Here is a 23217-nt window from a genome sequence, read left to right on the forward strand (position 1 = left end):
GAGTCAATAATCCCATGGTTGAAGTCCTACCCTGGGATGTGTCGTCATGAGGGTGGGATGAGATACCTGAGGCAGGGAAGGATGCAGTGATGGCTGTTTTATGCCGCGGTCCTGAGTGGAGCTGGGTTGGCTTGCCCAGGACGTGGCTGACACCCACTGGAGTTTCTTCCCTTTGGTGCGAACCTCTGAGCTTGGAGGTCTAATGTACCATTAGGCAGTCTACGTGCGTGGTAGAGGCTTGGAGCGCCTGTGCTTTGAGTTGAATTAGATCAACAAATTTGGTAACCTGACGAATAGCTCAGATAGGCAGTTAATTACTTTAATGCATGAATAAAAATGAAGGAGTGAACTTCAAATGTGTAAATGCATTTGGTTTTGAAACATTGTATTCCTGAGTGGGGCTGAAGACCAATAACGGGATCCTTAGTGTTTGTGGAGTCAGGAGTCACTGTCACATACATCTTTCACACATTTCTCTTTCTGGATCTGGTTTTGTGGTGGCTCGTGTGTTTTGTTGTAATCTCCAGCCCCAGGACCTAGCGCAGTGCCGGCCACTCAGATCTTGACCCTCTGTCCCCTTCTGAGAAAGATTTAGAGGGCAGAATTCTCCCCTTGGTTTTAACTATTTCACCATCCGAATTTAACTCCTTGGTCTATTTTCATTTTGAGCTGAAACAAATTCCTGTCACTATTTTAAAAATGGTACGCATCAGAATTAATTGCGTCAGAAGCTTGTTAGAGCCAGTAGTTAACACAGTTGTGGCTTGTGTTGTTTCCTCTGAGTAGTCTCAAAGTGGGGACTGTGAATCTAGTAACTGGCAAGTCCTCTATTTAAAATGTACATGCTGGGGCCGGCCCCGTGGCGAGTGGTTAAGTTCGCGCACTGCGCTGCAGTGGCCCAGGGTTTCGCCAGTTCGGATCCTGGGCGCGGACATGGCACCGCTTATCAGGCCATGGTGAGGCAGTGTCCCACATGCCACAACTAGAAGGACCCACAACTAAAAAATATACAACTATGTACTGGGGGGGTTTGGGGGAGAAAATGCAGGAAAAAAAAAAAAGATTGGCAACAGTTGTTAGCTCAGGTGCCAGTCTTTAAAAAGAAGAAAAAAATGTACACACTTTTTTGGAAGGCTAGCAAGAATTAACCCTTTATCCTTTGTGTACTCTGAGTTTCATAAATTGGGATTTTTGGAAAGCAGGACCAACTTGTAAACTGTCTCCATCCTCATCACTGGACTCAGGCTGTCACATGGCCTCAGTGAAGTGTTTCCCGGAGCACTTGGCACGTGGAACCCAATCAACACTTGCCGTTCAATCATACAGGAAAGAAACTCAAGAAGAAAAGCAAAGTTTAACTCCAGCTAATATTTACTGAGCACTGCACTTCCTATGGGTCAGGTACTGTGCCAAGTACTTAGTCCACACTGGCTCATTGGAATCTTGACATCCCTGTGAGTCAGGTGTTAGTAACACAGATGAGGCACTGGAGGATTAAAGGGATTAAGGTGTTTGTCCAAGGCCCCACATGTGGTAAGAGGAAGTGCCCAAATGGCCACCCTTTACTCCTCATGCTGCCTCTGGAAGGCCTTCCAGATGCTCTCGGGAGACAAAGGGAACGAATGCCCAGTGGGCCTGCATGGCTCACACCTGCCCCCTCCTGGGGCCCTGAGGCCCCCAGACCCAGTCAGGGTGTTCCCTCCTGGGGTGCAGCCCTTGTCTCCCTCCAGGACCTGAGCCCCGTGTCCTAGCCTGTCTGAGGGGTAGCACATAGGCGGGCTCTGGTGTTTCCTCTCTGCAGATTTCAGGTTTAGTACACTCTAAAGGTTGGGCTGAATCGTGCTTGCGATATATTTTTTGGCACCTGCAGGTGTTGGCCTGATAGGAACAAAAGTGCCCTCCAGCTGAGAGCTGTGGCTGGTTTCGCTCCCCAGTTTCCCCCCATCTAAGTGGATTTCCCCGAAGGACAGGGTCAAGGCTCCTGCGCAATGATAACGTTCATGCCAAGACTTCTCAGAGCGGGCCCTGAGCTACGCAGGCTCAGTTAATCCTCCTACGAGAAGGGCCCGGAGGGAGGAGGATGAAGACGGGGATGCGCGACACCCCCACGCCCAGCCCTCTGAGGATGACGGAAGGAAGGGTGAGACTGACCCGCTTCCCCCAGAGGCCAGGTCCTGAGCGCATTCATTCACTCGTCAAGACAACCACCACGGAATGCCTCCTACGAGCCGCGCTCTGTCCCGCGCACCGGGGACGGAGGCTTCTCCTGATCAGTGCCGCCTGCACTCTACAAAGAGGAGTGGGATGACCAGCAAGAGTCGCGAGGGATCTGCAGGGGGTGGAGGAGTCACTGGTGGTCAGGGAAGGCTTCTCTGAGGAGGAGCTGCTGGAGCCAGGCCAGGGGGCGGGAGGGGAGGGACTCTCCAGGAGGAGGGAACTGGCAGCGAGGCCCGGGCACCCAGCACCCCCAGCCCGGGAAGATGCTTCCTAGGCGGCGAGGATGGCCCCTTCGCTCTCTAAGGCGGAGCGCCGGGGCTCGAGCCGGCGGAGGCGGAGCCAGAGCCCCTCGCGGCCGCTGATTGGGCGGTGCGGCCGAGCGGAGCCGCTCCGGGGGCGTCGATTGGTGGGCGAAGGCGGGCACCGCAGCCAGGGGACCGCGGGCGCGGGTTCCCGCGGCCACGTGGGGGGCGAGCGGGGCGGGGGGCGCGGGGGCGCGGGGGCGGCGGGGGGCGGGGCGGGGCGGGCGCCGGGCCGGCCGGGGGCGGAGACGCGCGGGGCTGCGCGGGGATCGCCGAGCCGAGCTGCAGCGACGCCACTCGAGACGCGGCTGGCGCGGTGAGTGAGCGCTGGGGAGCCGGGCCGGGGCTGGGGCTGGGGGGTCGGCGGGAGCGGGGCTCGGTCCCCAGGCGCGGAGAGGAGGGAGGGGATCTGGTGGGGAGGAGCACCTCCGTCCGCTCGCTCCGTCGCTGTCCATCACCTTCGCCATCACCGTCTGTCACCTCTGCCATCACCTCCACCGCCCCTCCGCCAGCGTCCTTCCTCGCTCGCCCCTCGGTGGGTCCTGGGAGGTTCTCTGCCCCGGGCCGGGGGCTGTCACTGAAAGCCTGGACGCTCCCCAGGCTCCAGTAATAGCGGGACTAATGACCCACGCGGTGGAGCGCTGCGTGCCGCCCGGGCGCCGGCCTGGTCCGCGGGTTCGGCGACACTTCATCCTGCAAACGGTGCTTTCCGCTCAGTGTCGTGTGTTTGGAGAGGCCGTCCTCGACCACCCTGTGCTGGATAGCATCCCCCAGCACGCACACACATACACATACATCTCATACCCTCCTCACCCTGCTGTACTTTCCTCCAGATCACTTAAGCCCCCTGAAATGCTGTTGGCTTCCCGTACCGTCCCCCCAGCCCAGCCTGGGCACTCGGTGAGGGCAGGGACTGTGTTTTCTTCACCTGGCACGTAGTCGGCGCCCGCAAATATTCTCAGAAGGAACGGATAGAGGCACAGCCCGGAGGGAGCTGCTGATATTACCCCACTTTACAGCTGAGGAAATGGAGCCTGTGAGGTTAGGTGACTTGGCCAGGTCGCATCAGCCAACCTTGCCTGCACCCCACAGTCCGACCCCACAATCCACAGTCTGAACCCCAGGCTGCAGGGTTCGGTCTCCTCCCACCCTGTGGCACCGAGCAGGTGGGAGGGGGGAGCACCAGGTGGTAGGTTGGGGCAGGGGACTCTTGTGTGTGGCTGAGCCAAAGGCAGTGGGGGTGAGGCAAGTGAGCAGAGTGGCTCTGGAAGCCCCGGGCCACCTGGCCGGGAGGCAGTCAGAGAGAGAAAGCGGCTGTTTTGCTGATCAGATCAGCCCCTGGCAGCTGGGGTGTTCTGGGCGGCTGGATAGGCTGGGACCCACCAAACCTCAAAGGTGGACGCCCTGCTGACTTGGGAGAGCGGGGTCTGAGCAGAAGGGCCCTGCCGTGGCCTAGGGGAAGAGACCCAGCTTTGCTTCCCAGCTACCCCCTTGTGCTCTGTGACCTTGGGCAAGTGACTTCAGCCCCCCAGTCACCCTTTGCAAAGCCCAGGCTGAGTGGTCTCCCACGATGCTGTGAATGTGGGCCCTCCTTATGACACAACCCAGCTAGGGTGCTGTGCAGCCAAGGGCCCGTCCTTGACCCTCAAGGCGAGTCAACCCATCCAGTCCCCTGTCTCTAAGGAGGGCCACCTGGAAAACCTCAGAGGAGCAAGAGAAGAGCCCCAGCCTCATCCAGATGTGTCCACTTAGGAAGGTGCTGGCGCAGCCAGGCTCCTGTGCAAAACCTTGGAAAAGCAGGTCTGGTCCAAAGAGAGAAATGGACATTTGTGCCTGGAACGGGTCAGCAGGTCTGTTGCCGGGGTGAGAGTGAGCCTGGTGCCCTCCCTGCGCCCCTGGGCAGCCCCCAACTTGAGGCCCCCCTCCGACTTGGGAGGGAGGTACGGGAAGGAGGAAACTTCTCCTTTGCCGGGCATGGGGAAGGATCAGGTGAGGGTGGGTGAGGGGGCCACTAGAGGGCCTGTGTCCTGGCCTCCCCACCCCACAGCCGAGACACTGGGGTGTCCTCCTGGAGAGCTGCAGCTCTGAGTCCGGAGGGAGGAGGCTGTCGAGCCCTCGGCACGGCCGTCCGGGCGAGTGTGCGAGCGAGTGTGTGCATGTGTGATGACCCACGTGGCTCCTTCGCATCCCACACTCTGGGTGTCTGAGGGGCTGTGTCAGCAGCACAGGCCAGATGCGAAATGTGCTCCCTCTCTCGCCCTCCTCCCATCCTCCCTCTCGCTCTCCTTTTGTCTTCTCCTCACCGCCCTTGGTTCCCACTTCTCTTGCTGCCTTTTCATCCTCTATTCTTTCCCCCTCTCCCTCTCGCCTGCCCGTTTAGTTTTTGGTCTTTGCATCCTCTGTTCCCCACCGCCTGCGAGTACCGGGCAGCGCAGCCTGTGATGTGAGTGTGAAGCAAAGGCCGATTCCCTGGAAGCCCAGCTGCATACCTGGAGCCGGGGCCACGTGGCTTTTGTGCCAGTTGCACATCTAACCTTGCTTTATTTAAACATAAAATGAATGATAGGTGATGGACACGATGTGAAGAGTGATCAGGACCGAGGAGCAGAGGGGTGTGAGAGCCCAGAAAAGCAGGAGGGCAGAGGGTGCAGGAGGGAGGAGCCAGGAGGGCGCCAGGGGACGGGGCAGCCTTTATTTTCAGGCTCTTCCCGTGCTGAGCGGTAGATTGCTGCTGGCGACTTCCCCCGGCCGGAGCCTGGGCTGAAGGTCGTGGGCAGCCAGAGGCAGGGGCCAGTCCGGGGCTCTTTGCACAGAGAGTGTCAGTTCCAAAGCACATAAACCGTCCTTCTCCAAGGGCTCCTAAAGCTGGGGGGAGCACCCCCGGAACGCACCCATTTCCTGCCTAGCAACCTGTCTGATACCAGCCTTCTGGCAGGAATCATGGCCCCCAGGCCTCCCCTCCTGCCCTGCTGGACTGGGCGCTCTCCTCTCAGGCGTGGCCTGGTGCAAGGAGGGCACTGAAAGTGTCCCGACCTCGCCGTCCCCCCAGCTCCCTCCTGAACAGCAGGCTTTGGGGTCCCCTCTGCCCCGTGAGACCGTATTTGTTGAGCATCAGCTGGGAGCCTAGCTGACATCGTGCTGCTCCTCCATTCCGTTCTCACCAAATCCTCACATTATCCCAGGTTTGGGATCAGGAAGTGGAGGCTCAGAGAAGTGAAGTGGCTCGCCCAAAGTCACACAGGATTTGGACCCAGATCTCTCTGATCCCAAGTGCAATGATTACAAGTAGCCAGGGGAGACAGAACCCGCCAGGATGCGGGACGGGGGTGGGGGTCTAAGTTGGCCCCAGGGAAGACTGAGGGATCTGCGTCCTTGGGGACTTGGGCAGAGGCATTCAGCCAGTCCTCTTTGTGATGCATCCACTCCACATCCACTGAGCACCAGCTGTGGTCCGGAGCTCTGGGAGGAAGGGCTCTCCCTGCCCTTGAGGACAGTCTGTGAGGGAGCTTCCTCCTCTCCTCCACCAGTGGAACTGGGAGACGGGCCCGGGAAAGACCAGAACCTGGGCTGGGTGGGGGCACAGGACTCCTCAGCCCCCAGGCAGTTGTCCACCCTCCCTCCCTCCTGACTCAGCATCAGTGAGCGTCTGGTTGCAGCTGGGGGCTTCGGGCAGGGGCGGAAGCCAGGCTGAGCCGAATGAGCCAGGGGCCTGCGAAACAGTTCTAGCCATCCAGTTCATGGGCCGACCCCCCCCCCCCCCCCGCCACGGGACTAGAGAGCTCCTGCCCTGGAACCTGCGATGGCTCCCCACTGCCCACAGGCAGAGCCTCAATTCCCTGGTGTGACATTTAAGGCTGATCTCAGCCTGGCTCCAGCCTGCTGCTCTGGCTGCTTTTTCTCCTCTGTGCCTTTGCAGACTCTGTTCTTGTTGCTGTCACACCCTTCCTCTTGGGCAGTACCTTCCCAGGCTGCCCCCCACCCCCTGGCGCTTTGTGTAAGCTGGACACGTGTCCATACCCTCGACTTCCAGCCCAGGGCAGGCCCAGAGCACAGAGGACCCAGGGCGTGGACTGCCACACCACCTCCTTCAGTCCTCTCCCCAGACCTCAGTCCTCAGTGACGCCCTCCTGGCTGCTGTCACCCCCCTAACCCCGCGTTCCACATCCTCGTCTCCGCTTTATCACCATCCAGCATATTCCATAGCTTATCATTTAGTGTAGTGTCTTTCTCCCCGACAAGAATGTTGGCTCCGTGAGCGTAGGCAGGGCGTTTGTCATTTTATTCAGGGCTGGGTGTCCCCGTGTCCCCAGTGCCCAGGACATTGCCTGGCACACAGCAAGCGCTCAGTAAGAATTTGTCGGATGAGGGGGCGCACCGGCCTCTGATGGGGAGCACTGTGGCTCCACTGCCTGGAACCCACTTTGCCCCCTCCCCTTTGCAGCCTTCTCCCCCACTGGGGAACTTGAAGCTGAGCACCCTGGGGGCCATGCAGAAGGCTGGGGCAGGGGGCCGGAGGGCCTCCGACTGTGGCCCTGCCCCTCACCGGCCCAGGTGCATCACCAGGTTTGCACAGGTGGGTGGGGCTGCCTCGTGGGATGTGCTCTGGTGGGTGGTGACAGTGGCAGCCCTGGGGGTGGGGAGGAGCTGTGTGTCAAGGATCTATTTCCTGTCTTCCCTCCCTGCCCCAGCCTCTGGAATGTGTATGTGTGCACAGCCGAGGAGATGGGGCCTCAGAGGGGCTGAGTGGCTTGACCAAGGTCACCTCCTGGGAAAGTAGCAGAGCCTGGACTTCGAGTCCAGTGCTCTGTCACTGTCCACACTGACCTGACAGAGCAGAGTGTGTGTTTGAGGGGGAATTTGGAGGCCGGAGATCAGGAGCCAAGGGCCTGACTCCCCTGCCACCCTCCCTCCCCCACCCCACCCCCAAGCAGTATGTGGGGTCCTTCCCCGTGGACGACCTGGACACCCAGGAGAGCGTGTGGCTGGTGCAACAGCAGCTCTGGGCACTGAAGGTAGCGGGGCTGGGGAGCTGGGAGGGGACTTCCCTGGTGGGGATCGCAGCCTTGCTTGCAATGTCGGGCTGGGAATGGCCCCTGAGACCATCTGATCCATCCCACCCCCAGTCACAGAGATGGAGCAAGTGAGGCCCAGGGAGGGGCAGGACCAAAGCTGTTCTGAGAGGTGGGCCCAGTCAGGACCACACCTAGGTTGCTGGAACCATGTCCCTTATGCCCAGGGACCCCTTCCCTTGGGCAGTCGTGACCTGTGCCCGCAAGTAGAAGCCACAGGTGTGAGATGCGGGGGATGGCCAGCTATGGCTCTGGCTGGGAGGTGGTCTGCCATCCCCACTTCCCCGGCTCCTGGGGGTCCACTGTCCTGGCAGGCAGGGTGGGCTTAGCTGACCAGCCTGTGGTGACTGGTACTGAGGCTGGGCAGGGCCCGGGAGGTAATGCCTGCGCCCACCAACTCTCTCCCTCCCAGGACTGTCCCCGCCGCCGGGCCGTCATCCTGAAATTCAGCCTTCAGGGCCTCAAGATCTACAGCGGGGAGGGTGAGGTAGGAGCCTGTGTGGGTGCCGGCGAGGCCTGGATGGGACAGGTGTCCTGCTCCTTCTGGATGCACTCGCCTCTCCCCGGGCCCTGCGCTGCCCCTTGAGCCACCCCAGCTTCCCAGCCCGCTCTGGACCTTTGGGCATTCTCTCTCCAAGGGCTCCCCCCAGGGCAAGCTCAGGACCATCCAGCCCCGTGAGGTCTTGCAGGTCCCAGCCTCTTTGTCGGCCTGCGCAGCGGTGGCCTGAGGGCTGTGGCCAGCCCCTTATGACTGTGGAATGGGGGCCAGACGCAGGCTGGGGGCCGGTTGGGAGCCCCCGCTTGGATGCCCCTCCTCCTCCTCCTGGGGCAAGTCAGTGTTTGTTGACCACTAACTGTACGACTCTGTACTCTGTACTGTGTACAACTCACACTGCACAACTCTGGGCCGTGGCGCGAAGGTGTCCCAGAGCTGTGCATCACAGGGGCTCCGGGGTCGGGTCCTGTGCCCCTTGCATGAGGCTCACGAAGCCCCACCAACAGCCCTATCAGAGGGGTTCGGTCCCCACTTGACATTTATCATGAGAGGGCTCAGAGGGCTGTGCTCACCTGCCCAAGCCACCCGAGAGTGAGTGGCAGAGCCGGGACTCGAACCTGGGTCATCTGACTCCAGAGACCAGGCGTGCCCCCCAGGGCCTGCTGCTGCCCCTTTCCCTGCGACTGAGCAGGCCGTGAATGCGCTGCCCCTAGTGCCATAACATGGCGTGACCATCCCAACCAGCAGCTCGGCAGCGGCGGGGAGCAAGGGATCCAAGCCCCGAGGCTTCGGGGAGAAGGGGGGTTCTGATTTGAAGTGGGGTTTGGGCAGACCTGGAAGGAGGGAAGAGTTCTTCACCCCAGGAGCTGGGTGGGCCCTAAGCTGGGCACGCAGGCTGGAGAGCAGACCCAGGAGGCCTGCCAGCAGGTGTGTGGGGCCCGCAGGGCTGGCACGGACTGGGGTGGCAGCTGCAGGCCAGGTGGCGGGTCTGATGGAGGCCATCCTGCCCGCTGCCTGCCCAGGTGCTCCTGATGGCGCACGCCCTGAGGCGCATACTCTACTCCACCTGGTGCCCAGCTGACTGCCAGTTTGCCTTCATGGCCCGAAACCCCCGGAGCCCGGCCAGCAAGCTCTTCTGCCACCTCTTTGTGGGCAGCCAGCCTGGAGAGGTATCTGGGACCCAGGGCAGGGGGACTGCCACGTTGGCTGGAGTGGGGGGTGTGCTGTGCATCAGCGTGGGTTCCAGGGCCCGAGGCCTGGGAGGGCTCAGCCACATCGGCCAGAGCCGCCTCCAACCATGCACCCCTCACCACACGGGCTCCTTCTGTGGCTCTGCCCACTGAGCACTCCACCACAGCAAATCAGTGGGCTCAGCATTCCCCAGGGCTGGAAGGTAGGGACCAGGCCATGCGTTTAGAAATTGGAGGCTCATCCTGCCAGGCCTCTGCTCACACTGTTCTACCTGGAATCCCCTTCCTTTTCTCATCTTGACAGATCCCAGCTTGCCCTTCAAGGCTCAGCCTGCATGTCTGTGAGGCCCCCCTTGAGTCTTTTAGACCCCCCCTCCTTCTGCGGTCCTGTGACGTAAACCACACTCTATCATCGGTCTGTCCCTAATTACGATCACTGGCGTTCTTTGAGAGCAGAGGCTGGCTCCAGGTCTCGAACTGTTCTGGTGCTTGGTCCTGTGGGGCAAGCGGGTAGGCAGGTAGATCCTGGAAGTCAAAGCCAGGATGACGCTGTGAACAACGGAGCGTTGGCAGCCAATCTGGCAAGCAGAGGCTGGGTTTCATTCCGTCCAGCAAGCATTTGCCGTCACCCCGGTACATTGAGCCCTGTGCTGGCTGCTGGAGTGACAGGTGGCTGAGATGTGGCCCTGGATCTTCTGGAATTCACGGTCCCAGCGTATTGGGGCTGGATGATGTGTGTGGCGGGTGGAATGTGCTGGGCCTCTGCTGGGGGTTTTCTGTGCTCCATTTCACTGAAGGAGCACAGGGGGCTGAGGATGAGGAAACTGAGGCACAGAGGTGCCAGGCTCTACCCAGGGTCACATGGCAGCTCCTAACTGACAGAGCCAGGATTGGATCCCCGGTTCTCTGCGTCCAGGGCCTGGGCTCTTAGCCACTCCTCTGAGAGGGCACTGCCCAGTGCGCAGGGAGCGGGCGGTAAACCGAGGGGTGGGAGAGCATTTAGCCCGTGGATTCCCAGCTCCAAGCGTGGTCCTGGAATAAAGGAGACGCTCAGTATTTGTTAAATGAATAAAGGAAGCTGGTATGGGAGGCTGCATGGTGGTGAGCTTTTGAGGGATAAGTCGGCGTTTTCCTGGCCAGAATGGGGAAGAGCACCCCAAGCTGGGGGGCTGCATGCACCGACCATGAGTCGGTTGATGCCTGAAGGTTCCCCAGGAAGATTCGCCTGACTGAGCCCAGCCCGCCCCCTCCCCAGGTCCAGATCCTGCACCTGCTGCTCTGCCGCTCCTTCCAGCTCGCTTACCTCTTGCAGCACCCTGAGGATCGGGCGCAGCCTGAGCCCTGCCTGGGGCCTTCAGGGGACGCGCCCCTGAAGCCACTGTCCAGCCCTGGGGGCTCCCCTGGCCTTGTGCGGGAACCCTTCGGCCGTGATCAGCTGTCACAGAATGTTCATGCACTGGTCTCCTTCCGGCGGCTGCCAGCAGAGGGGCCCGTGGGCAGTGGGGTACGCAGCCCCCCAGCCAGGGAGCGGGCAGTGAACAAGGGAACTGGGTGAGGGTTTGGGGGTCCTGTGGGGGGTGCTGGATTTTAGGGGAGGGGGCGCTGCCTGACCTGACCCGGCTGAGCCTGAGTCTGCCTGCCCTGTGGGCCCCTCTTGGTGCCCTAGAAGGAGCTGGCAGAGTTGGAAGGGCGTGGGGGTGCCCGCCACACCCGCCTGGGGAACCCCTACTGCTCCCCGACGCTGGTGCGCAAGAAGGCCATTCGCAGCAAAGTGCTGCGCTCCGGGGCCTACCGCGGCTGCACCTATGAGAGCCAGCTGCAGCTGTCGGCGCGGGAGGCCTGTGAGTACCCGGATGCCCTGCCCCATGCATGCCTGCGTGAGTGTCTGTCTGCACCTGTGTGAGTCAGACAGGGTGGCCTGGCGTCCCTTTCTGCACGGCTGTGCCTGTGTCTCCCAGCAGATGCCTGTGTGTGGATGTGCATCCAGGGCTGTGTGCCTGGGGCTGGCACAGGTGCCATGTGCCTTAACTGGGCGGTGGGTGTGCATGGGGTGTGCCTGTGTGTGGAGGTGTATTTTGAGGGGCTGGATGTGTGCCTCCCGGGCTGGGGGTGGTGGCTTGGTGAAGAGACAAGCATGGGGTGATGGGGCCTGTGGGGGTGAGGCGGGCTGAGCAGGGGGCTGGCCTCTCTCTGACCCCTCCATAGTGGAGGGGTCATCGGTGGTCTCCACAGTTCCTGCCGCATGGGAGGCGTGGCCCCGGGGTCCTGGTGGCCCCTCGTGCCTGGTGGAGAGCGATGGCAGCCTGACGGAGAACATCTGGGCCTTTGCTGGCATCTCCAGGTAGGAGGGGCCTGGCGGGTGCCCAGCCGCTTGGGGTGGACAGAGAAATAGGCCGTGGGCTCCCCCAGGGCCCTGACACGGGCACAAGGGCGCAGTGCTCCTGACCTCGGCGACCCCAGGCCAGGGACTTCACTGCCCTGGCCTCAGTTTTCTACAGAGGTTCAAACCTGTAATCCAGGTAGATCCCTGCGCACCTGGCCTGTCGCAGGGGACGCCTGGCTAGATGTCAGCTCTTTCAAGCTCTCTCCTGATTGGGTCTTGGTCTTGTGAACAATTAAGGACCCTTAGAAACCTTTCAGAAAGGAAGTCTCAGAGCTTTCCTCGTCCAAGGCGTCTCCGGACAGGCGCCTGTTTCCCGTGCTGTGGGCTGTGTGCCCTTGCCCAGGGGAGACGGGAGGCTGCGTGCGCCCAGGGCTCCTGCCTTCATCCCCTCCCCTCCGCTCCCAGGCCCAGTGCCCTCGCCCTGCTGCGGAGAGACGTGCTGGGGGCCTTCCTGCTGTGGCCCGATCCGGGCGCCAGCGGCCAGTGGTGCCTGTCGGTGCGGACGCAGTGCGGCGTGGTGCCCCACCAGGTCTTCCGGAACCACGTGGGCCGCTTCTGCGTGGAGGTGGGTGCGGGCAGCCGGCGCCCTGCCGCGCCCCTTCTCACCGCGCGCTCCCGAGCCCGCCTCCCCGTCCCTGTCGGCTCCGGCCCCGCCCTTCATTTGACTCTCCATCCAGCTCCTTGTCCTTGGCCCTGCCGCCCCGCCTCCCCGCCCCCCGGCCACACCTCTACCCGCGGGCTCCGCCCTAGGGCCGCTCGCCTCAGGGCGCTTTCGGAGGGGTGTGTCTAGTAGAGTCTGGGGCTGGGGTCATGCCTCACGTTTCTGTAGGAATCCCGGCTTTTAAAAGTCTGCCTTTCCCACACCCTAACGCATCCTTTAGCAGAGGAGGAAACTGAGTCAGAGAGGGTAGGGCTTGCCCCAGCTCGTACAGCCCCTGAGTCTCAGGTGTGGAGTGGCGGCCCGATGGCAGGTGTCCAGGGAGGGCGGCCAGGGCTTCTTACATGTGCGCCCTTCCTTGGCTGCCGAGCGTCTCAGTCCTGACCCCGCTGGGAGGGGAGAAGGGAGGAGATGGTGGGTGACCGTGCTGTGAGCAGGATGGGGACCTCTCAGCTCAGATTCCCTCCTCTCCAAGGTGGGGCTGGACCCGTGGGCCGGGGTGGTGGTACCCCGGTGCGCCGTGGGGAAGGGGACGCGGGAGCTGAAGGCCCTTCCCCCCCAGCACCTGCCGGCGGAGTTCCCCAGCCTGGAGGCCTTGGTGGAGCACCACGCGGGCACCGAGCGCAGCCTCTTCTGTGCCCTGGACATGGGCCGCCTGAACCCCAGCTACGAGGAGCAGGACTGCGGGCCCGAGGGCAGGCCTCCCCGGACACTCCGGCCCCTGGGCCATGCCAAGTCGGAGGCAGAACTGCAGGGCCTGGGCTAAGAGGCTGGGCCCCACGCCAATGGCCCTGCCTCTCCCTGGCTGCCGGGCCTCAGCAGGCCACTCTGTCCTTCCACCCCGCTGGTCACCTGTTCCATCCAGTCACTCTGCCCCTTGGACCAGTCTTCCATCACTACACCACCCGTGGGGGGGAGCCCTGAGATTGGGGATTGCCAATGGCTTCTCGCAGGGCCTGGGACCCGTTGGGGTTGCCGGAGGGGCAGCTGGAGCTCCAGGCTTCTGTGAACTTGCTGGGTGACTCTGGATGCTTGTCATCTCTGGGCTTCACTTGGCTCCTAGGAGGGGAGCTCTCTGAGGTGGGCCAGCAGGTACGTTCACGATGGAGGTGCAGCCGGGGCCAGGCCTGGGGCCCTGCCTAGGAGTCCTCAGAGAGCTCCCGACTCGTTTGGGAGAGGTGTTTGGGGAGCCCGGAGCAAGTGCTCACTTTGGGCAGAGGCCTGGGGGGAGCCTCCCTCTCCCCAGGAGCAAGCAGAGATGACACAGCGGGGCTTGTGGCCACATCCGGGCAGACAGACAGAGCCCAGCCTTTCTGGTGTCTTTTGGGGGTAAAGGAGTCTTCCTGTGAGTTCTGAGGGACCAGGGTTCGGAGGCCGCAGAAAGGGCAGGGTGGACGGAGAGCCATGCCACCCAAAGCCCACGTGCAGGTGGCCACTGTGTGCAGGTGGACGTGGAGCAGCAGACAGAGCGCAGAATCTCATGCGTTGCTTGGGAAGGCGGGTTTGTCTCCACTCAGAACCACAGGGTTGTGATCCCTGCTTGCTCGGAGCGCATGTCCTGGTGCCATCCCCGTCCCCACGCCCCTGAGACCCACCAGGATGCATACGCACCCAGGCTCCTTTCCTTGCCCGTTTGAATGGGAGGGGCCAGCAGTGAGCTGCAGGGAGGCCCTGCCCCCTCGTCCTGCAGGCCAGTCTGCGTTTAGTGGCTGTCTGGGAAGCCCCCCGGCGGTGGCATTTTCCTTAATATGGCACTGGCCATGGCTGTCAGGGGCCACTTCACTAGGCCAGCCCCATTGCGGATGGCGTCAGAGCAAACCTTCCAAAGACAGAACTGATGGAGGCCCTGCCAGAAGGGGCTTGACTTCAGTGGGCAGTGGGGGGCCTGGGGGTCTGGGAAGACAATTCTCATCTAATGCAGTGGCCCTGCAGTGACCGAGAGATCAGGCGTCCCCCTTTATAGGTAAAGTTGACAGGCAGACTTGAATCTACCGACTAGAGCTGGGGAGCAAGTTCACTGAACGGACTCCTCTTCCTGAGGCTCAGGCCTCCTGGCGCATCTGGGGCTGCCCCTCCCCATCCGTGCGTGGGCTGTGCCTGTTCGGCGCCTTGAAAGTCAGACTTCTGGCTCCTGGAAGGAAGAGGGCAGCCCCACAGAAGAGAAAGAAGGTGGATCCTGGGGAGTGGGGGCCCCCTGCCCAGGAAGTGGCCTTGGCTAGGGACCTTGTCACTCTCGTCTCAGGGGTAGGAGGAAGCAGTCCCCTGGGGGTCTTTTCCCTGGGCCCTCAGCCCTGATTTTATACTGAATGTGAGTGGGAGCCAGGACTCATTTTATGGCCATTTCTACTAAAACCCGTCTCCTCCCTGGGCACAGCCCTGGTCCCTGGGGGAGGCCGCCAGGAGAGGGGTTTGTTGATGTGGGACCAGGAGCACAGGTCTGGAGACGCCCTGGGAACCGGCCCAGGCGGAGGCCGGAGCTCACCGTATGAGGGATGTGTTTTGTTGCACAAATGACCCATGTGGATGGGGCGTCAGGAATGTTCCCAAAGCACTTTAACATTCCTTCACACAGCACTTACTGATCACGTGGTACAAATAGGACGAGGTTTTTGACCCATGTGTGCAAACGCCTCAGTGTCTTAATTACAGATCACCGCTTCCTCTTTGTTCCAACCAGCACCACCCGGGGAGCGCAGCTCTCCTTACTGTGTGTACTTGAAACAAATAAAATGTGTGTCTTCCGATTGTCTGGGCAGACTTTGTCTCTGAAAGGGAGGTCCTGGTCCAGCTGGCCTGCTTTGTTTTTGTTTGCCAAACATTCCTGGTGCCCATGGCGAACCAGACGGAGGTCCTGTCCTCAGGGGCTCAGGAAGTCCAGAAGGAATCAGATAGGTAGATTTATTCAAAGCCTGTCCCTCCTGCTGAAAACCTTCAGTGGGTATTTCCTATGGGAAAACAACTCAAGTCCTTATGTTCTGGCAACTCAGGCTTTCCTTCTGCTTCTGCAACAGGCTACAGGACCTTTGCATAGCCTGGACAGGTCTCCTTGGCCTCCTCCCCTCCCTTTGCTTGGTTGACTCCTCAAGCCTACTGTCTCAGTTCCTGTCGCTCTCAGGAAGCCTGCCCTGACCGCTGGACCCGCCCCCCCCCCCCCGCCCCACCGCCCAGGTCTGGGTGGTATCATTGGTCTATGTTCTATAGAACTAGTTCTTTAGTTTGCAATTACTGTTTCATTGATTGGATTTTTGTCTGTGGGATATTTGTTTCCAAGGTCAGTCTGCCCCCCAGAGACTATGGGCTCCCGGAGGGCAGGGATTGGGGTGTCTCCCAGGGCCTGTCATAGTGCTGGAACATAGCTGTCAGTTTCTGCGCAGAGGGGGCCCAGAAGAGGCGTGACAGCTGCTATTGTGGCTGGAGGGGCTTGTGCTGAGCCGGGAGAGAGAGGCCAGGAGCCTCTCCAGCCAAAAGCCTTTGGCTTTCGAAGTTTTTTTGTTTTGTTTTGTTTTGTTAATCTTGAGTCTTAGAAAAAACGAGGGGTGGCATTAGAAGGAAGCTGTGTTCTGTCCTGGGGGCTGTGACAGGCTCTGGAGCAGCCTTCCCCTGAGGCAGTACAGGGGTGTGGATAAAGGGCAGCAAGGTCCTTGTTGCCTTTCTCGGTAGGTCTCTAACCCCCTCGTGAGGCCCATCCTCTTGTAGCCATCTCCGAGGTGGAGTCAAGCCCGGCCTCCTTGTCTTAGCTGGGCAACCTCGGGAAAGTTGCTTAACCTCTCTGAACCGGCGTGAGGATTAGAGAAGAGAAAGGATGTGGAGCGCCTGGCACGGAGCAGGCAGACGCTCCTGCGAAACCAGCGCGTAGCCTCCCCGCGGGCAGCCCGCGCGCGCCGGCCTCCAGCCAGGGGATGGATGCTCCCCGCGGCGGGAGCGACCACCGCGCCGACGTCCCCAGGACCGCGGCTGTGACGCCACGGGGGTTGCCCAGCAACCGCGAACGCCGCGGCGCGTGCGTGCGGCGGCGGCGGCCGGGCCCTGGGGGCGCGGGTCCTGCGGCGGCGCCTGCAGCGCGGATCCCTCCTTCCCCGCCCGGGCAGGGCCTCAGGGACGGGCGAGCCCGCGCGCGGGGACAGGCGGCGGCCCCGGCCCGGGTCCTGCGACTCCCCGCCGCTCCCCCCTCCTCCCGAGGCCCCCGGCCGGGGTCGCGCGTCCCCGCCGCGCGCCATGGCCTCGGAGGCGGTGAAGGTGGTGGTGCGCTGCCGCCCCATGAACCAGCGGGAGCGGGAGCTGAGCTGCCAGCCCGTGGTGACGGTGGACGCGGCGCGCGGCCAGTGCTTCATCCAGAACCCGGGCGCCGCCGACGAGCCCCCCAAGCAGTTCACCTTCGACGGCGCCTACTCCATGGACCACTTCACCGAGCAGATCTACAACGAGATCGCCTACCCGCTGGTGGAGGTGAGGGCGCACGCCAGGCCGGCCCCGGGCCAGGGCTTGGGGCCACCGGAAGGGACGGCACTGCCCCTCGCCGGGCGCGGAGGCCCTTCGAGGGGTGCAGGTGGACACCTGCAGGTTGATCTGAAGACTTTCGTCCAGGCAGGAGCCAGCTGGAGCCCGCCCGCAGTGTCGCCTCCGGGTGTGCGCTGTCGCCAGTGCCAAGGCCGGTCCTCAGCCCCATCCCTTCCAGCCCGTTTCCCACGAGGACTCCAGCCCCCAGACCACTTGCCCTCCAGCCTCGGCCGAGAGCCTCAGGATTTCTCTGACAGCTCGGCCTCTTCCCCAGCCTCCTCCTCCCAGGCCACCCCTCTGCTTTCCCTCCCTCCCGCCTCTCCCTCCTCCTCCGTCGGGTTTCCCGCCGCTACCAGCCCGTGTGGGGAGAAGACGTGGCTGGCTCCCCGCGTCTGCAGAGAGAAGGCCTGGCCTCTGTCTGGGAGGAGCGGCAAACCTTTACCTTTGGTGTAAGGTGCCATCGTCTTCCTCCTCAGCGCGGAGGGACAAGGAGCCAACAGCTGTTTCTCACTCTGTAGGGCTTTTGCTTTCTAGAGCGCTGTCACACTAGGTCGCTCCTTGGGGCTTCACAGCAGGGACGGCACTCAGGTTTCACAAATGGGGAGACTGAGGCCCAGAGAGAGGAAACGGGCCAAGCTCCCACAGTGAGTTTCTGGCAGAGGTGGGGCTGGAGCTGCGCCCCGGGTCTCCTGGCCAAGGGCTCCCGTTCTACCATCTCCCCAACTGTTCAGCGAATAGCTCATTAAGTGAGATGTCACAGGTTTTTCGAGGAAAAAAGGAAAAGTTTGGGAAATGCTGCATACGCCCTCCCTCGCTTGAAGCTGCACAGGGATGCCTGAGGCTCTGGCCAGCTCACGTCCCCGAGATCACCTCCTTTGGCTGTCCCATCTCTTCTGCCAAGAGTCAGTCAGAGCCCTTGAGAGGGCTGAAGTGTTCTGAAGCCCAGAGCTCCCCAGTGGCCGGGGCCTGACCAGAGATGACGCCCAGGGCATGAGGGTAGCTCCCCCCGGGGGATGGTCCCAGCGTCTGGGGTTGGCCAGGCTGTCCTTCTGCCATCCCGCATTCCCAGGCTGGAAGGGACCTGAGGGATCATCTGTTCACACCTCCCTGCACCGCTCCCCACCCCCGCCCCCCGGCCCCTGGGGTCCTTAAATGGCCAGCCAGTGGCAGGAGCTCACTCTTCCCAAAGCAGCCCGTTCCACCTTTGCTTCTTGGCTCCAAGAAGACCGTTCTGCACGGTGAGTCAGGGTCAGCCTCCCTGAAGCTTTCGGCCGCCACCTGGGCTCTGTCCCTGGGGCCCCACAGAGCCCCTCTGCTCCCTCCCGCAGGGTCGGCCCCTCAGAGAGTTGAAGATCCCGGTGTGGCCTGCCTCCTTGGCCTTGCCTCCTTTGGGCCTCAGCCTTGCTTGTTGCCGGGGGCACTCAGTTCCCTCTTCAACCCGGAAGTAATCCAGGAGAGGCCTCCCTTGTCAGGGTCCCCAGGAAGCCCAGCCCAGAGGAGGAGACACTGAGGACACAGTGACTACATCAGAGCTCTGCTCCAGCTCTCCTGTCTGTCCCAGGTTCCCCCAGCACTTGGGACTCTGTCAGCCGCCTGGACAGCCCACGGCGCCTCAAACTCAGCGTGACATACCTTCTTTCTCATTCGTTCATTCAGCTAACAAACAGCCTCTCCATCCCAGGCCCCATCCCAGGCTTGGGGAGCGCTGCCCTCCGCGAGCTCATGGTCAGGTGGAGGAGCAGCTGAGCTGATAGCTCTGATCCAGGGTGATGAGCGGGAGGAGAAGCCCTGGGGACTTCAGCAGCATAGGGAAGGCTAGCACACCTGGGCTTGGAGGGGATGGGAAGAGAGGGCAGGCAGGGAGGGCTTCCTGGAAGTGGTGAGGTCTAAGCTGAGGCCTGAAGGATGAAAGGAGTTGGCCAGGCAAGAAGGTGGAGGAAAGGGCCTTCCAGGTGGAGACCAGCTCATAGCATTTGATCTTCACCAGGCTCTGTGGTGGTGTGACCTGGAGTCATCACTCCTGATGGGGAAGCTGAGGTCTGGAGTGTCTCGGAACGAGTTAAGGGCAGATTCCCAAAATGTGTGTAAAGTTGTTTTTCCTCAACTCCAGAACAGGACTGTCCTATAGAACTTCCGGCAGTGATGGACAGGTTCTGTATCTGGGCTGTCCAGGTAGGTGCCACTGGCCGTATGTGGCAAGTGAGCACTTGAAATGAGGTTGTTGCCACGGAGGAGCTGAATTGCAATTGTTACATTTCAGTAACCGCCTGTGGCCGGTGGCTCCCATGTTGGACCGCACAGCTCGAGAGCAATGCTTTCTAATACAAATATAACATGAGCCACATACATAATTTGAAGTTTTGTAGTAGCCACATTTTAAAAAGCGAAAGGAAACAAGGGAGCTTAATTTTCTTTATTTTTTTATTTTTTTTTTTTTCTTAGGAAGATTAGCCTTGAGCTAGCTGCTGCCAATCCTCCTCTTTTTGCTGAGGAAGACTGGCCCTGAGCTAACATCTGTGCCCATTTTCCTCTACTTTATACGTGGGACGCCTGCCACAGCATGGCTTCATGAGCAGTGCTAGGTCCACACCCGGGATTCAAACCTGTGAACCCCGGGCCACTGAAGCAGAACGTGCGCACTTAACCACTGCGCCACCGGGCCAGCCCCGGGAACTTAATTTTAATCCTACATTTAATTTAACCCAATACTTCCAAAATATTATCATTTCAATAAAACATAACAATAATAGATATTATCATTATATAATAACTATTAGTGAGCTATTTTACATTCTTCATATGAAGTCTGAAATCTGGTATCTATTTTACACTCGGCATGAATCTTCAGATGCTAAAGTGGTAACGGTTAAAATGAAATGAAACACAAAAAATAAAATTGTGTTTAGTGGAAAAATATTTTATATCACTTCAGTTTTTAAGTATAAATCAATTAAAATAAGATAAAATAAATTCAGTTCCTCAGCCGCACCAGGCACATTTCTTTTTTTTTTTTTTAATTGAGTTGATAGGTTACAATCTTGTGAAATTTCAGTTGTACGTTAACGTTTGTCATTCGTGTTGTAGGTGCACCACTTCACCCTTTGTGCCCACCCCCCACCCCACCTTTCCCCTGGTGTCCACTAAACTGTTCTTAGTCCATAATTTTAAATTCCTCATATGAGTGGAGTCATACACAGATTATCCTTCTCTCGCTGGCTTATTTCACTTAACATAATTCCCTCAAGGTCCATCCCTGTTATTGCAAATGGAATGATTTTGTTCTGTTTTGCAGCTGAGTAGTATTCCATTGTATATATGTACCACATCTTCTTTATCCATTTGTCTGTTGATGGGCACTTAGGTTGCTTCCACGTCTTGGCTGTTGTAAACAGTGCTGCAGTAAACATTGGGGTGCATAGGACTTTTGGGATTGCTGACTTCAGGCTCTTTGGATAAATACCCAGTAGTGGGATGGCTGGATCGTATGGTAGTTCTATTTTTAATTTTTTGAGGAATCTCCATACTGTTTTCCATAGTGGCTGCACCAGTTGGCATTCCCACCAGCAGTGTATGAGGGTTCCTTTTTCTCCGCAACCTCTCCAACATTTGTTGCTATTAGTTTTAGATATTTTTGTCATTCTAACGGGTGTAAGGTGATATCTTAGTGTAGTTTTGATTTGCATTTCCCTGATGATCAGCGATGATGAGCATCTTTTCATGTGTCTATTGGCCATCAGTATATCTTCTTTGGAGAAATGTCTGTTCATGTCTCCAGCCCGTTTTTTGATTGGGTTGTTTGATGTTTTGTGATTGAGTTGCGAGAGTTCTTTATATATTAAGGATATTAAGCCTTTGTCAGATATATGACTTGCAAATATTTTTTCCCAGTTAGTGGGTTGTTTTTTTGTTTCAATCCTGTTTTCATTTGCCTTGAAGAAGCTCTTTAATCTGATGAAGTCCCATTTGTTTATTCTTTCTATTGTTTCCCTTCTCTGAGAAGGCATGGTGTCCGAAAAGATCCTTTTAATACTGATGTCAAAGAGTGTACTGCCTACGTTTTCTTCCAGAAGCCTTATGGTTTCAGGTCTCACCTTTAGGTCTTTGATCCATTTTGAGTTTATTTTGGTGAATGGTGAAAAAGAATGGTCAATTTTCATTCTTTTACATGTGGCTTTCCAGTTTTCCCAGCACCATTTGTTGAAAAGACTTTCTTTCCTCCATTGTATGCCCTCAGCTCCTTTGTCAAAGATAAGCTGTCCATAGATGTGTGGTTTTATTTCTGGGCTTTCAATTCTGTTCCATTGATCTGTGCACCTGTTTTTGTACCAGTACCATGCTGTTTTGATTACTGTAGCTTTGTAGTATGTTTTGAAGTCAGGGATTGTGATGCCTCCCGTTTTGTTCTTTTTTCTCAGGATTGCTTTAGAAATTCGGGGTCTTTTGTTGCCCCATATGAATTTGAGGATTCTTTGTTCTAATTCTGTAAAGAATGTCATTGGGATTCTGATTGGGATGGCGTTGAATCTGTAGATTGCTTTAGGTAGAACAGACATTTTAACTATGTTTATTCTTCCAATCCATGTACATGGAATGTCCTTGCATCTCCTTATGTTGTCATCCAATTCTCTCAGAAAGGCCTTGTAATTTTCATTACATAGGTCCTTCACTTCCTTAGTTAAATTTACCCCAAGGTATTTTATTCATTTTGTTGCGATTGTGAATGGTATTGTGTTTTTGAGTTCTTTTTCTGTTAGTTCGTTGTTGGAATATAGAAATGCTACTGAGTTATGCAAATTGATTTTGTACCCTGCAACTTTGCTCTAGTTGTTGATTACTTCTAAGAGTTTTCCAATGGATTCTTTGGATTTTTCTATATATAAGATCATGTCGTCTGCAAACAGCGAGAGTTTCACTTCTTCCCTCCCTATTTGGATTCCTTTTATTCCTTTTTCTTGCCTGATTGCTCTGGCCAGGACCTCCAGTACTATGTTAAATAAGAGTGGTGATAGAGGGCATCCTTGTCTCGTTCCTGTTTTCAGGGGGATGGGGTTCAGTTTTTGCCCATTGAGTATGATGTTGGCTATGGGTTTGTCATATATGGCCTTTATTATGTTGAGGTAGTTTCCTTCTATGCCCATTTTGTTCAGAGTTTTTATCATAAATGACCAGGCACCTTTCTACTGCAGCTAGGGGCTGCCCTCCTGGACGGTACAGCTGTATTAATTTTAGTATAGAACCCCTTCTCCAGGTCTGGGTGACATTGGTGCTCCTGGAGCGGCACCGTGATGTTCCTGGGCTTCATGTACCCCTGCTGTGGAGGCTATGGGTTGGGTGATCGGTCTGCCACTGCCCCTGCCCAATGACGGGGCCCATCCCTGTGTGTGGCCCCCGCCCTCTGATGAGCTGCAGGAAGCCACACAGTGGTCAGGGTTTCCTTGGACAGGGGACAGGTGCTCGTCCAGTTCTGCCCATAAAAATGAGACCTGTCCCTCAGAGGAGCTGTGGTCTCCTTCCCCAGCAGTCCCTGGGGAGCCTGAGCCCCCTGTTGGTCTGCAGGATGGGTCTTTGCAGTGGAACTGGGCGTAGATGCCGTGTGGGCCCTCGGGGCCTGGGAGCAGTTCTCTGGGCCCACGTTCTGATACAGGATTCCTCCTCCCCCATACTAAGTTCTAGAATTTGTGAGTTCCTGAGCTGTGTGAGGGCAGGGACTGGGGTGTCCGCCTTGTTCATTGCTCTGTCCCAGCCGAGCACAGTGTGGGCACCGAGAAGAGTCAGTATGTGTGGAATGAGCGCATCGGTGCATGAAGAATGACTCAGTTTGCCTCCTGTCTTCCTTCCAGCCTCATCTTCCATCCCCCTGTCCCAGCTCCCCCTGCTCATAGCCCCTCACCTCTCTGCGTCAAGCTGTCCCCTCAGCCTGGAACGCCTTCCTCTTCCTGTCACCTGTCAAAATCCAAGCCACCCTTTCTACTCCCCCGGTTCTACTCCCACCTGCCAGGAAGCTTCGCCTGGTTCTTCGCACACTGTTCTCTTTTCCCCTGTTTGCACTCCCTCTCGTTGCCTGTTACCTGACCTTCTCTCATTCGCCTTCTATGAGAATCCACATCCCGGGCACATTGAATGAGTACGTCTCTTTGCCAGCACTTCATGTGCTAATGCAGGTAATTCTTGGGTAGACCTCAACAGCCTTAGAGGAGCTGCTTTTCTAATCCTTTATTACAGATGGGGAAACTGAGGCTCCATGAGCCTAGGTAACACCAGTTCATTGGCACACGCTCAGTAAGAGCAGAGACTGCATATGAACCCAGGTGGCCAGGCCCCACAGCACAAGCTCTTAACCACACCCGGGGACAGTGGCCTACCCACCAGGCAGTGAGCTCCTTGAGGACAGAGCTGTGCCTTATT

The 23217-nt window shown here is 58.4% G+C and overlaps 2 protein-coding genes across 26 annotated transcripts in view; both read left to right on the top strand.

Annotated features, from left to right (window-relative positions):
* Positions 1-2014: 2014 nt before the first annotated feature.
* On the top strand, positions 2015-15060 carry SH2D5 (SH2 domain containing 5). Of its 19 annotated transcripts, none has more exons than XR_011432720.1 (11): positions 2015-2140; positions 6961-7092; positions 7448-7531; positions 8001-8075; positions 8916-9011; positions 9107-9253; positions 10530-10825; positions 10941-11115; positions 11507-11615; positions 12063-12222; positions 12878-15060. XR_011432720.1 is itself a non-coding variant. In XM_070251892.1 (11 exons), exons 1-11 carry the CDS (start codon positions 2081-2083, stop codon positions 13079-13081), a joined length of 1488 nt encoding a protein of 495 aa, XP_070107993.1. In that variant the 5' UTR covers positions 2015-2080; the 3' UTR covers positions 13082-15060. The 19 variants fall into 19 exon arrangements, 18 of the variants coding, with proteins under 18 accessions (XP_070107993.1, XP_070107984.1, XP_070107991.1 ...); XM_070251892.1 differs by having other exon boundaries at positions 10530-10778; positions 10944-11115; XM_070251883.1 differs by having other exon boundaries at positions 2022-2140; positions 10530-10778.
* A 1263-nt stretch (positions 15061-16323) lies between these two features.
* Positions 16324-23217, top strand: part of KIF17 (kinesin family member 17) — a 46546-nt gene continuing 39652 nt past the window's right edge. For 3 of the 7 annotated variants that reach the window (XM_023635584.2, XM_014737517.3, XM_005607387.4), the window contains exon 1: positions 16325-16761. In XM_023635584.2, the coding sequence (XP_023491352.2) occupies positions 16531-16761 (231 nt within the window). In that variant the 5' untranslated portion in view covers positions 16325-16530. Of the gene's footprint in view, positions 16762-23217 lie in introns of all 7 variants that reach the window. The other 4 variants (XM_005607386.4, XM_023635586.2, XM_070252003.1 and 1 more) reach the window with 3 other exon arrangements.

The sequence above is a fragment of the Equus caballus genome, chromosome 2 (assembly GCF_041296265.1).
Source record: "Equus caballus isolate H_3958 breed thoroughbred chromosome 2, TB-T2T, whole genome shotgun sequence".
NCBI classification, from domain to species: Eukaryota; Metazoa; Chordata; class Mammalia; order Perissodactyla; family Equidae; genus Equus; species Equus caballus.

Excerpts from the sequence above, each read along its gene's own strand:
- SH2D5 (XM_070251883.1), top strand. The coding sequence starts at position 2,081 with ATGAAGACGGGGATGCGCGACACCCCCACGCCCAGCCCTCTGAGGATG. Across the intron at positions 7,532-8,000 it reads AGCAGCTCTGGGCACTGAAG|GACTGTCCCCGCCGCCGGGC; the intron begins GTAGCGGGGCTG and ends TCTCCCTCCCAG. Across the intron at positions 12,223-12,877 it reads TGGGCCGCTTCTGCGTGGAG|CACCTGCCGGCGGAGTTCCC; the intron begins GTGGGTGCGGGC and ends CTTCCCCCCCAG.